Source organism: Colossoma macropomum, unplaced genomic scaffold (assembly GCF_904425465.1).
Source record: "Colossoma macropomum unplaced genomic scaffold, Colossoma_macropomum, whole genome shotgun sequence".
Taxonomy (NCBI): Eukaryota; Metazoa; Chordata; class Actinopteri; order Characiformes; family Serrasalmidae; genus Colossoma; species Colossoma macropomum.
Genome location: NW_023494791.1, coordinates 34,017,642 through 34,031,604, shown reverse-complemented (window position 1 = coordinate 34,031,604; position 13,963 = coordinate 34,017,642). Strand labels below are relative to the sequence as shown.

The following is a 13,963-nucleotide window of genomic DNA, read 5'->3' as shown; positions in this document are numbered from 1 at the left end:
GAACAGAACAGAAAAACAAGACAGCATTGGATTTTTGGGCTCTTTACTTTGTTGGATGCCTGTTAAATTGTTTACACTTGTTTTTGAAGACGAATGGTGCAAGTGTGTTTGATCTACCTGTGGCCCAGGCATAGACTAGAGGTGAAAACCTCAAAGCCTGAAGAATATGACTGAAGGCTGAATTTCTTCAAGGCTTAAGCAGACCAAGAATACCTGGGAAATAAGCAGAAGTGCCTTGATCATAGTGGGACTGAACAGTTTAGTATTTGAAATCCTTGAGTTTTTTTAAGAGCTTTAAAGAGCCATCAGTGAACCAAAGTGTCTTTAAGGATGTCTCTTCTGTGTTGTCTGGCAAATATGCGCTGTATATACCATTGGAATACAAAACTATGGTCTTTAGCTCTTAGAATATAGATAGATTCACAATGGAAATGTTTCAGTGTTGACTGGAAATAAATATTCTGCTTAGTGTGCCATTTTTAATATCGTTTTTTAAGTGTCCCTGCTCCGCTTCATTGCTTTGGAGCAAGCACAGGGCAGTAGAGCAGGCTGTCTAGGTGCCAGCTAGCTTAGAGAAATTCAGACCTCGTTGTTACCAGCAACGCCCCGGAGGCCAGGTAATGAAATATTTCCAACTGCTTTTGACTCCATGTGACCTCGCCTTTATGAGCTGGGCATGAGCTCCTTCTCCTTGGTGAACAGATCCCCTGAGCCATCTCAAAATTTTCCTCCAGAAAAGCAGAGGGGGAGAAATTACTAGCCTTAATAAATAAAGAAGCGGGCCAAAATTGTGCTCTCAAAGAATGGAATTACCTTTCGGCTGAGGCAATTATTTCATGTCAAGTTCTGGAGCTATGCAAATTACTCTGAGCGTGCTCACTCGAAGAGCGGCTACCATTACGGTAATGACCTTGCTTCAGTTCCACCTGTGCTGTGCCACTTAGCCTCCCTGTCAGAAACCACATTACTGATGAGGTTTGTGATTAGAAGAGTATGTGGCGTCTAACATGGCCGCCAGCAGTATTTCCTCTTAGCTCCTACAGTTGTTGACATGAATCATGTTTAATTTTTTTAACTTTTGACTTTCATTTACATTTGAATGTGCTTGAGTTGTTAATTTTCCTGGACAGAACCATTTATAAACTCGTTTTTTTTCTGTATTTATTAGTTTTTAATTTTCTGGAGCACGGTTGCACCCTAAATCCTTCAGACTCCTTTGCACATTCACGCTATTTGTTATTGCTTAAATATTCTAGCCAATTCTTACTGAACATGTCACTCCACAATCACTTTTTTATGTTCTTATTTGTTGTTGTGTTCATGAGTGATTATAGTTTCATTGTAGCATGTTCCAGAAAGTTAGATGGTGCTGGAAATTTTAATTGATCATACTCTTCATCACTTAATACTAGAAGATAAATTGGTACAGCTTCCAAGGAGCACGTAGTATCAGATCTAATGTCACAACATACACTTATAATATACTGTAATTTACAGAAGTCCTGGAAAAGGGAATGGGCTAATAGTGGATCAGATTGGAGCTCTTTTGAAGCACTTTTCTGGTACTTGCTATCTTTTATTGCACTGACTGAGGTGCCAGAACAACAGAGATGCATGACGGCCCTCTCAGACCTCATGTCTACTTTTGCTATAAAGTTTGAGAGCCGTTAACCAGGAGTTGACTAGTGTAGGCAAAGCAGCAGAACCCCAAAAATGTCTCAAGGCAAGTCCCATCTTTGCAACTGCAAGGACACAAAATGCAGAAATATGACATGCTGAATGCACCTGCGATTACTAAAGAGATTACAGGCTCCTCTTGACACAAGACCATCCCCCCACACACACACAAACACACCCAAGTGTAAACTGATCAGAGCTAAAGAGAAATTTGGATCTTTTGCTCAAAGCCATAAATGATGCAATGAAACATTTATTCTTACCAAATTTAAGTATAGTAATTTCAATTACATGAATATCTGTTCATGTTCTTTTAGGGGTGTAATGGTGCACTTAGCCCACGATTCCTTTTGAATCATTATTCAATCTTTTTATGATATTTTGAACAAAATTCAAATGAAGAAAAATGAGTATAATCATAGTGTTGCACAACTTACAAATGACACAAGAGCTGGGAGGCAAGAGGAGGTGATCAAACTAGAGGTCTGCGCGGGACTGTTTTTTCCCCCGAGATTTCATCTTGCTCCCGCAGAAAATCGGAATCACACCCGCCTGCAACCGAACCAATATCTGACACAGTCTAATCACAAATACATTATCCTCTGCTGAAATAACACGGCAGTCGGAGTCATCAGGCTCACGGTGAGTAACTTCACCAAACGCCATTTATTCCCAGTACATACAAGCGCTACAGCTGGCCTTTCATACAAACAACGTTTGAGCCATTTTATTTGATCATCTAAACACACATTGTAGAGATTTAACGTGCCCAAAAGTATATATCATTGTTATGCTCAGGAGAAGCATAGGGAACCCTACTTCTACTCGGTTAATGGCTTCACATACAAACGGTTCAAGCTTATTTGTTGTGCAGAAAACTAAGCTGCTAGGTAGCACCTCAGAAATTGCTCCAAAGCACTGGGAAAGCCTGTGTTGTTAAAAAAAAAAAGTTAAAATTGTGCTGTTATAATTTTTTTTACACAAATGCCAATCCATATAATCATAATAAATCATGCAAGAGTTGACCATTTAAAACATGTTTCTGATTGCAGGGAGTCTTTAGATATTTGAATATTTAAAACATCCACCATTAAACATAAATGCGTTTAGTGTTTATAGTTTTGGATGTTTTCGTTTGAGATACGCTACCATTCAGAAATTTGCACTCACCGTTAAATAGACTGCAATCGTTGTTTTTGATCATTTAAAAGCAATGAAGTTTGAAATAAATGTATAAAATGATTCCAGTATGCTAGTAATACGCAACTCCACAGCACATTATTTGTAGGCAGCTAAGACACTGTAAGGAAAAAGAAAGATATAAAAAGACATAGAAAGCTGAGGAGCATAAAAAAGCATTTTTTTCAGTTTAAAAAAGGTTTAAATGCATAAAAAGGTACTATATATATGTAATACTTCTCCCACATATCTACTCACTTTAACTTTTCAAAAAATATTAGTTAATTGTAATTTTCCTATTACTTAAAGGGTCAAAATATCATGTGGTGCGACCGTCCGGCCATGACTGCTGTTTTGAAAACTTCTTTGAAATTGAATCTATTCATTTTTATTTTTTTGCCCATTTGACATGATTTCCAAAGTGTTTTGTCGTCCTGTTCAAAACTACAAGGCATTTCTAATTTTATTTCCATCATAATATACAAACAAACTTTGTCTGATGATGTCCATTTTATGAAATATTATGTGGTGTAACCATCAAGAAACGACCACTTTGGGACGTTTATATTAAAACCATCTCAAAAACAGGAGGATGCATCATATAGCAGTTTGCCAACGACCCATGGAAGCAGCAAGCAGATTTGTAAGTTTCTCTGAAATTTGGGAAAAAATAACCTTTTTAACGGCTGGCATGTCGTTGCCACGTTTGAACATCATGTGGTATGACCTCAAAAAAATAATGGATATTAAATTATTTCTACAAATATATATTTTCATTATAAATTTCATAGTCACCTTTTGTGGAAAGCTAGCTTATTTTCTTTCGCTGGCCAATTCTGTGCTGGTACATTTTGACTGAACTTGAAAATGTCATGTGGTGCGACCAAATATCATGTGGTGTGATCGAGTGTTTTCTATAATAGATATATGTCATAAATTGGCAGTTTTTGTGCTTTATATTCAAATGATGACATATATATAAAGTACTTTATTTTAGTGTTTTTGGAATCTACATGACTTTTTTTAAGGCCACAGCCATTTCGTCTAGATGAAAAAATGCTAAAATAACTTAATCTAAAATTTAAGTATGAATTTATGTGTTCACAACATTCTCAGTGTTTGAACAATCGCAACTGATATACCTATTTTTTGTATTTTAAAATTGGCCTATTGAAAATCCTAATACGTCAATGACCCAAATATAGTAAAAGTTATAATAAAAATAGTATTTAGAATAACTCATATCTCAAAAGGGTGTGATCTCAAGACAGATAACAATAGAGCATATTAATTTGACAAGTGATTACAAATTTTGAATGGTAGTGTATGTTGAAGTACACTTATAAGATTTACAAAAATTGTTTCATTTCTTAAATACCTGTTAAATGTGTTGTATTGGATTTAATACCTGAACAAACATTTCTTAGCAAAACTGAGAAATAATGATGATACATTAAGCAACATTCATGAATGTGATGTACCTGAACATGCCTTTCTGGTGTCTCTCCTTTCCAGGGGCTCCCATTGAGTTTGGGTGATGGGCATGTTTACAGCTGGACAGACGGTTTAAGAAGGAGAGACTGGCATGACAATGAGAGCATCAGGAGAGATGAACTGCGTGTTGGTATGCCCACTGCCACAGGAAGTGGAGTACTTTCACCTTTCTTTTGGTTCTACATCTCATTCATTTCCCCGATATACTTCACCTTCTCGTAAGTGCTGAAAGCTAGTGTTATCGTGGTACAAAAAATTGCCATTGATGACTTTGGCTTCATGGCTTTCTTTTTTGGCCAGGACTTCATTGTGCTTTCTTTGCCAGGCTGAAGATTTAACCTTTAACAGTTGAGACTAAAGGGGCTTTATTGATCCATTTGAGTTTACAATACATTTAATAATGTTAGGGGTCTCTTTCACAGCGTTAAATTATAGGTGCATTAGGTCCCCTACAATTAAGGAGAGAAATTAATGCTGAAACGCTTGTTGAAGTGTCTTTCTCCTCCTTTTTTCATCTTTTAAAGACAGTTAGGTGTCTAAGTGTCTTATTAAAGCCTTCTTTCATGCCAATCACAGCATCGCTTTGCCAAATTCAGTTTATTGCAATATATTTTATAGGTCGCATCTCTTATCCCATGTGACCACTTTTTACAATGCTAAAGAGTTACAGTGGACCTTGAGACCTTGAGTGTTTTCTGCACATCTGTTATGTCTGTGTTCCAGCAATTATGTTATTAAATTAATTAATTAATTAATTAGAATAAAAAATAGATTGAATTAATGAGTGAGAAATACTGGCTCTCTCTTACTATATTGTCTTAGGACACACTAGATCAATATATTTGCCTCTCGTTTATGAGTTTCTATTCTTTGAATTAAGGAACAGTGACATTGCATTGGCCTGATACCATACTGAACACCAAAGACACTCAAAAATATTTTCTGCAGGTCAGGGTTCCATGTTAGCAGATAAAACCCATCTAAAAGAATGATTAATCAATGGGAACACTTCAGAATGGTTTACAGCTTTGCAGCTTTTGGAGTATAATGGAGTCGTAAGTCAGTGTATTAAACAAAGTGATTAGCGAGATTAGAGAGTGGATGGCTTCCCTCCTGACTGTAGCCAGGGCCCCATGTCCCTCTGCATATGGCCACCCCGGCCCAACTGTTCTAGGTTTGACCCGTCACATTGGATCATGGCGCACAGTCCGTTGCATCAGAGCGTTTTCAGTGCACACCATCTGTTGGTGACAAATCTTATGATAGCAGGCACCACGATAAAAGCCTTGCATTTATTTTTCATGAGTCCCAACTAATTTTAGACGTCAGTGCATGAAACCAGGGAATGAATAATAGATCTGCACCAATCTTCACATTGGATCAACAAATTGCTTTCTGTATGGTTGTAGACAATGACAGTTTAACCACTACGTGTGAGGTAGGATGACTTTCAGCTAAAGGCATTTCCATGTCATTAGTAGTAACAGTTACTTCTATTTCAGTGGTTTATATTTATCGCAAGGCAAAATAGAACAAGTTGTCATGGTTACATACAATCGTATGGCCTAGGGCTAATTTCTCAAAAACATGCCTGATTAAATCTGATTTAAAAAAGCTTCAATGGACTATCTCCATTCAAACATTTGTAACCTGAGTCTTGCATATTTAGCAGTGTTTTTGAATTGCTGTACATTGTATATTGCAATTTGACATGTCTCTCAAGGCCCAAAAGAAAGTATGTTCAGTAGGGTGCTATGTGGGAGTATTTGAATTTATAAATTTGTGTTATGATTCATATTTTATCTATAAGTCAGTAGTCCTGAGAAAACGCCCTGAGGAGTGGGAGTGAGGTTACCGTAATTATGCACACGGAGAGATGACTTTGTGCTCAGAGACGCTGAGCATTGAGGAGAGGAGGCTGAAACATGCTCCAAGAGGAGGAGGGGGATTCGCACTGTAGACAGTCGGAGAGAGCTTGTTAAGAATGCGCTATTGTGTGAGACAAATGAATGACATCTGCCACTGAATTGATGACAGAATGCTTTCATTAGTGGTGCTGGCAGAGCTCTCCATATGAAACATGATCATATCATTTCAAAAGCTAAAACCTGGAGGGAACTTTTTATCATCCACCTCAATCAGTTCTCATTATTTTCACTTGAAAGGAGAAATATGGATATGAGGCTGTTCTTCCTCTCTAATACTGAGGCCGCATTGTATTTTGAACTGTAATAAAGTGAAGCGCACATTTTTTGTTTTGCTTGGTTTGTTTTGGAAACTTTCCATTTTTTCACACTTCAAAGGAGACGTGAATTTTGTTTTCTCAGGCAGAGTGATTTTTGTACATCAGACAAAAGATCTGTCAGAATGAATTAACTGGATGGGTGGGATGATGGTTTGTTTTGAAATCAGTCTCTCATGAAGAAATTCCTCATAGGGTTGGAAATATGCAAAAGGAAAACATCCAGCCCCCATGAACACTTTGTAATCATCCACTGCATAGATACCAATTCAGTAAACAGTCTTCATAAAATGTCACCCACATCACTTGCACAAGCTGTAGAACATTGAGAATGATGTGACAATAAAATAAATGTCCAAAGTGCTTCATATTCAAAAAGCAGTGACTAAATCTTTCAGATCAAATAGCTGATTGTTAATTTAAAATGAAACTTGAAATTACTGTAAATAGATAATAGATAGTTTACTATTCAAAAACATTTACATTTTACCATGTCATAATTTCTGGTTATTCCCAGAAATACTTTAAAATATGAATACACCATCACGTTTTGTATCTAGTTTCATTCTACTCTGTATAAGCTGTAGTTCTTGTTTGCTGCAGACTGTTTATTTTGTTGCAAAAAGAAAAAGAAGTTATTGGACGAATATATATATATATATATGCAACTATATATATACTCAGTATAGTTTATGTTTATGCAAAATACTTATCTGAGTGTTAAAGATATTTGGCCATAAATTTGTCATGTGAAGATTAAACTGGAAGAAAAGCTCTCTCTTTTGTTAATTTTTTTTTCTGTCTAGTCTGGTATGCATACATTTGGTAAAACCATATGATACTGAACAAGGATTTCTACTCTAAAAAGCATCTTGAGTGTAGCCTACGATCATGAGGAAAGGCCAAAATTAGATTATAAGGAGTAATTAGGGTTAGAGTAGTGTAAAAAAGGACAGCAGCAGTACACTTGTGACTTGTGTGCAATGTTCGTGATTATGAGTGGATGTTGTTAAGGCACATCTCTGCTGTCTCAGACCACTTATCTGTCTTGGTTAATAAGATACAAGTGTAATCGGTGTCAAATTTATATAACTGCAGTAGTAGCATGATAGAGGATTTACATAGAGGAGTATGTGAGTAATTAAAATATTACAAACTAAGCAGTGTCTCATTTTTTTAAATATGCACAGTCAAGTGTAATGATTAGTGATTTTAACCTAGATGACAATTATGAAATTTTGTTTTTTTCATTGTTTTGCCCAAACAATTTCATTTGAAATTTACAATCCCAGGATTATGACATTTACCACAGCACTCCTGTGTATGTGCACACACACACTCACACACAGACACACACACACACACACACACAGCTAATATCTATATTAATGTGTTACAGGGAAAGGAGAGCATGGGAAGCCATATCCACTTGCGGAGGATGAGTGTGATGACTCAGTGTACAAAGAGAATGGTTTTAACATCTACGTCAGCAACAACGTTGCTTTGGATCGCTCCCTGCCTGACATCAGACATCCAAAGTGAGTAGAACTGGCAAAGCATCCATAAGCCCTACATGACGTTGCCTTCAGAAGCCCTTTTTATAGCAGCTTATGAAACATTTAACCGCCTATGCTGGTAGTCCCCAGTCTTGTCCCCAAAGGACCAGTGTGCATACAAACTTTTGTCAGTAACACTCAATTCAGCTAATTAAAGTCAGTGGATTACTGTTCTCCTTTGGTGCACTGAATCAGGTGGCTTACCTGCGTTTCAAAAAAGAATAAAAGCATGAACTATTTTTTGTGGATAATACTGAGGACTGTGGTTTTACCATGGGTGTCTGTAATGATTTAGGTGATAATTTAATGCTGTACTGCATCATCTCACAATGCATCACAATAAAGCATATTTGTATCAAAGTTGAATATATCTGAGAGAATGTCTTAAAAAGATATTTGTAATAAAAAACGCAGAACATGCATTCTTCAAATAGTCCTCCTGAGAATATCAGTTTTACTAGAATTAATTTTAAAGGAGTTTAAGGTGATTTCTCTGTTCTATAACTTACTACGTCCACTAGTTAAATTTTCTGTCATTTCCTTTCTCACTAACTTACTGTTACACTACACTTTAATTGGATTTCCAGAGTACATATAACTGCATGCTGTTGACACTGATGTGACTTTTACCTCAGAATGATGAAGCACGCTACTATTTTTTGCCTATGAACAATTACGCATAGTTTGAAAAAGTGATTAAAATTTACTCTAAATTTGTTCGGTTCTCATGAATCTTGTGTTTGATCTTTTTTAACTTTTTTGTCAAACTCAAACTGCTGAAACTTAAGCACATTTTTCATCAAAATAAGTATTTTACTTGAGTATCAGTTTATGAGTTCTCACCTCTGCAAATATGACAGAAATGAGACTTTCAATTTTTGCCTCAATTTTTTTCGCTCTACTATTAGTGAGTCTCTTTCATCTAAGGATGTCATAGCCAAAGATGAAAGACAGAGGTGTACAGTCTTCCATTGGCTTGCTTTGGAGCAGATGGGCTTGTTTCACACATGCTCTCTCGCTAAATGAGCTCTTTGATGGATTGATCATTAATTGTTCTCAGAAGGCTCGCCACTCTGCGTCATTTGCTGCCCATAGAAACTCCGTTCCAGTCATAGATTTTCCTCTGGAAAGAGCAAATTCACTTATACCTCACATACCTAAGGGTCAAAGTCCGATGGGCGACTGGAGTTCGTTACAGGGGCTGTCAATAATGAAAGATTGGCTCTGCCTCAGCAGGCGCCCCTCCTATTGACTCCAGCGTGAAGCTGAAGATAGATGGAGAATTGAGTTCGCTCCTTCATTGTGTTGTGGAAGGACAGGTTACCATGCTCTAGCAGGAAACAGTGCACCTTTTGAAACTCCATCACGTCTGGGCATTTCAAAGCTTTTAAATGTGTGTTGTACCAGCGTGCAGTGTTTGTCAATTGCAGCTTGTGTATTTCTTCCTAGAATTGACCATAGTTGGTGTTTGGCTTTCAAAATTTGTCTGCTGGCTGTAAACTCGTCTAAATCCATCTGTGTCCGCTCGGCAGCAGCAGACAGGATCGAGGCTTCACTGCTGGTGCAGGGCTGTTTATTTCCAGGCCCTGTGTATGCCTGCAGCTCTCCTTGCGGGATCTGTAACACTGCCTGCTGACTGCTGCCTGCATTCACAATGCAGCTTAGAACAGCAGCGCTGATCCAGGAGCAGCCGCCCCACTCTCTTTCAAGGCCTCATCTCTGTGTGCTAATAAAAAGCTCTAACTATCCTGCAACATTACCCTGACTCTGAGAGTGTTTGTGAAAATGGCCCACTGTGTGAATCAGCAGCTCAGCATGGAGGCTGGAGCAACTGTGTGTTACTGTGGCGGGTGACTGACTGAGAGCGATGCAGCTGTGGATTTCATGTTTGAACAGTGTGATGTAAAATGTGGACTGTTGTCACAGAGAATATCATGTACAAGGAGAAAAAAAATGTCTTAAAATGAAAGAATAATATTAAGAAGTGAAATAATTTCATGTGATTAGTTACCTGAAATAACTAAATTAGTTTTCTGAAGATATCTAGAAATAGACACATCTTTTAGTGTGGTAGGTAAAATCATTCACACAAAATGTTAGATATTGCTGCTGTCAGAAGAAAACCTTGCATCTCCATTTTTGTCATTTGTCCATTTTTCAGTTTTTGACATAATTTGAAAATGGCTGTTGCCCTTTACATTGGATGTAAATTTCGTGAGGGACGGACCAATAGAAACGGCCCAAAATGACTTGGGAAAAACTCTGGTTATATTGACTTACATTAAAAGTAATGTATGTTTTTTCCTTCTCTTGTAAAGTTACCATCTTGGAGATACAAGGTTTCTTCCGACAACAGTGATATGCTGCATGGACACAAGATAATTACACTTGTTAAGAACAAAAATGCACTGAAAATATTAAATTTTCTACCTGGATTTAAGATAATGACCTTTCAAAAATGAACCTTTCATGACTTTTAGCCAGTTTTGACAAAATAGAAGCCACACACAGGAAATTAGAAGAAGCATAAAATAGAGTTTGCCAAAACATATTGGAGCAAAAGTAGCAGAGCTGCTCTTTAGCTCTTCAACATTAGATTTTTGTAGTCCCTCTACCAAATGAGGTGAACTCTGCCTATGTTTGCCAAGTTTGTTCTCCATCCCATCTTAGGGCTTTACTCTCTTTGTAAATCGGCTGTTGCTGGCTGCAGGACTAGCCAACACTTAACTCTCTTAGAGAACAAACTATTTACTTTTTTTGTTCTGATCTGCTAAACAAATTACAATAATTTGTGTTGTATGTATGGCTCATTTTAGTTTCTGAATGTAATGTATTTGCAGGTTTTTGTTGTAGTTAAGCCCTCAAAGTCCCAGGCTCTTAACACACTAAGGCTTATTATTCAGTAACTACTCAGACTTCAGTGAAAATTGGTTGATGTGTTCTTAGGTTAGAGAAGTATGTGATAAAACTTTGGGCCTGCTGTAGAGCCCTGGCCTGTTATGGGATTAAATAGTTTTTAAATCACAAACCCAATTCCTAAAAAAAAGTTGGTACAGTAGGTACAGTAAAATGTAAAAAAGTAGTGATTTATAAATCTACTTTGGCCTGTATTTGGGAAAAAAAAACAGAATAAAGACTAGATGTGTAATATTTTATCTAATTTTATTTAATTTAAAAACCACAAGTGACTGTGACCTTTGACCCCTCAGACAGCACAGCGTTTAAAAAAAAACAGCACACTTCTGCGATGGATATCACCCCGTGGGCCCGGGAATACAAGCTGTTGTCAGTAAACACCGTCTGTTGCTGCATCCGTAAATGCAAATTGAGACTGTATTATGCATAGCGAAAGTCATATGTCAACAGCATCCAGAAACACAGACGACTCCTCTGGACTGAATCTCAAATGAACTAATGCACACTTAAAGCACGTAATGGGCTTTGACGAAGCAACCTTTCCGATTGTTTATGGAAACAATGGATATTGTGTTTTCCAGGCCAAAGAAGAAAAGGGCCATCCAGATTGTTACAAGCATACAGTTTAAAAGCCATAGTATGTCATGGTAGGCGGGGTATTAGTGGGTAACTAGCATTTCTTTGAAAGTAACATTAACGCTGAACTCATTTTGGAGCAACATATGCTGTCGTCTAGACAACGTCTTTTACAAGGCCGCCTATTACAGTGGTAAACATGCTCCTGTGCCATTTTTGGAGTGTGTTGCAGGCATAAAATGTGGAAAAAGTGTAGATTTACAAAAAACAATAAAGTTTAACTTTTCAGTGACACCTTTGAGAACACCTTTTGTTGGGAGGACACAACTGTAACTCGTTGGTTTTAAAAGTGGAAGGATGGAAGAGTTAAAGTGGCTTTAGGATGCACAAAAGTAAAGAACAGACAAATGAAATGCTAAAAGATTGGATATTATACATGGATTTGGAGGCTTTTGTGTAATTTTCTGTTAAATATATTTTTGCTTGAAAAACATTTAACTTGTACTTAACTAACCATGCTGATTGGAAACTGAATGAAAAAGTAGTCTCTGACTTTTGCACAGCATTGTAAATGTAAAGTGTCTGAGATAGTAATGCTGTCTGCAGTTTTTTGCATCAATAAACCTAAAACTTGAAATAATAAATACAACTGAACTATTTAGTAAAAAATAATATTTATGTTAAAAATTTTGATTTCTTTATGGACTGTGGTGTCTAGGGGTTTCTTGATTTAAAGTGTGATGTATGCGAAATCTGTGAGGAAGATGATCTGCACATTGTGAGATAATGATACCTAACGTGTGTGAGTGGCATATGATGCTATCTGGTCATTACTTTGCAAATCGCTGGCCCCTTTTCTCCTCAGTATTTCATACTGTAGAATTTTTTGACAGGGAGTCAGATTAGCTCCCTGTGTTTCACAGACTGGCTGCCCTCTAGTATAAACCCATTTACACCATAGCAGATGTTTAAGTTGCTTAGGTTATCTTTACTCTGTAGGGCTTGTTCTTTTTAATTTACAGTCCAAATAAAATGGTTTTGTTTTATTTTTTTTCCATTTTCCATTTAAGTATGTTCATGTTAATAAACTGCTGAGCTTTCTAAGATTGCTTGTGCTATAGGGGAGTAATAAATTATGGGCTGCTTGTCAGGTTTGTCAGGGTGGTGAATTAGAGAGACTTGCGTGAGCCGTTAAGTGCTGCTTCGTCTGCCAATTCTGGCTTTGTTGAAACTCAATTAATGTGTGGAATTCTGAATGCTTTATTAGGGCAGGGGGAGTGATGGGCCTCTTTAAACAGTGATTTATAATAGGAATTACATCACTAGCCCCACCACAGTCAGCTCTATTCACACTCTATTCACACAGTGTACTCAACGGTTTGCAGTATAGTAGAAAATGATCTATTTATTACACAGGCTACTCACATTTCTGTCTCTCTCTCTCTTTCTATTTCTTTCTCAGTTGTAAGCAGAAGCTGTATCTGGAAAACCTCCCCAATACCAGTATCATTATCCCTTTCCATAACGAGGGTTGGAGCTCTCTCCTGCGTACCATCCACAGCATTGTAAACCGCACACCAGACCATCTAATTGCTGAGATCATTTTGGTGGACGATTACAGTGACCGAGGTAGGCTGCATCCTTGCTCTCTGTCCTTTATCTTTCAGACCACGGACTGAGTTTGACTGTGAGGTTTTCATTGTCCTATGGCACTTGATTAAAATGAAACTGGCTGCTAGTGACCATCAGTTCATTTGTACAAGAGAGGATTTTGACTGTCACTGGTACAGTTTAGGTCAGCCACTGTAGGACCATATTTACTATATTTACAGTAACCTCAGCATAACTCATCACAGCAAGTAACCACACGGTAGTGCACTGGATGCTGCTCTAGTGGCATGCTGAGTGGAAGAACACGAGTAGCTGCTGTATATGAAAATCTTCCTCCATGGATCATTTTTCAAAGTGGTGACAGCAGGATTGAAAATAAAGTTGCATTTTGTGGTTAATGGAATAAAATGGGGATGAGTGGAGAGTTCACATTTTGTCTCTGTGTGCCTGCACGTGTGTGATGATTGTTCTGCTTAAACAGAGCAGTAGCTTACTTGCTGTTTCCCTCCCAGACTGATGATGACCTCGCGTGAGCTACAGAGTCTCTCTGAACAGATTTTTGACCTGGAGGGAGAATAGCAATGAGCTGGCAGAGCAAATCAGATATCAGCCTGCTGGGAGGTCAGCTGTAATCCTGTCACACTCCTCAGTAGATCACAGATAGCTTTCACTGATGTTACCCCTTTGTCTTCCTGCTCATTGTCCTGCAATT

General features: G+C 37.6%; 1 protein-coding gene across 1 annotated transcript in view; it reads left to right on the top strand.

Annotated features, from left to right (window-relative positions):
• Positions 1 to 13,963, top strand: part of galntl6 (polypeptide N-acetylgalactosaminyltransferase like 6) — a 246,903-nt gene that overhangs the window by 60,046 nt on the left and 172,894 nt on the right. The window contains exons 3-5 of the mRNA XM_036574903.1: positions 4,372 to 4,480; positions 7,992 to 8,130; positions 13,103 to 13,269. Of these exons, the coding sequence (XP_036430796.1) occupies positions 4,372 to 4,480; positions 7,992 to 8,130; positions 13,103 to 13,269 (415 nt within the window). The remainder of the gene's footprint in view (positions 1 to 4,371; positions 4,481 to 7,991; positions 8,131 to 13,102; positions 13,270 to 13,963) is intronic.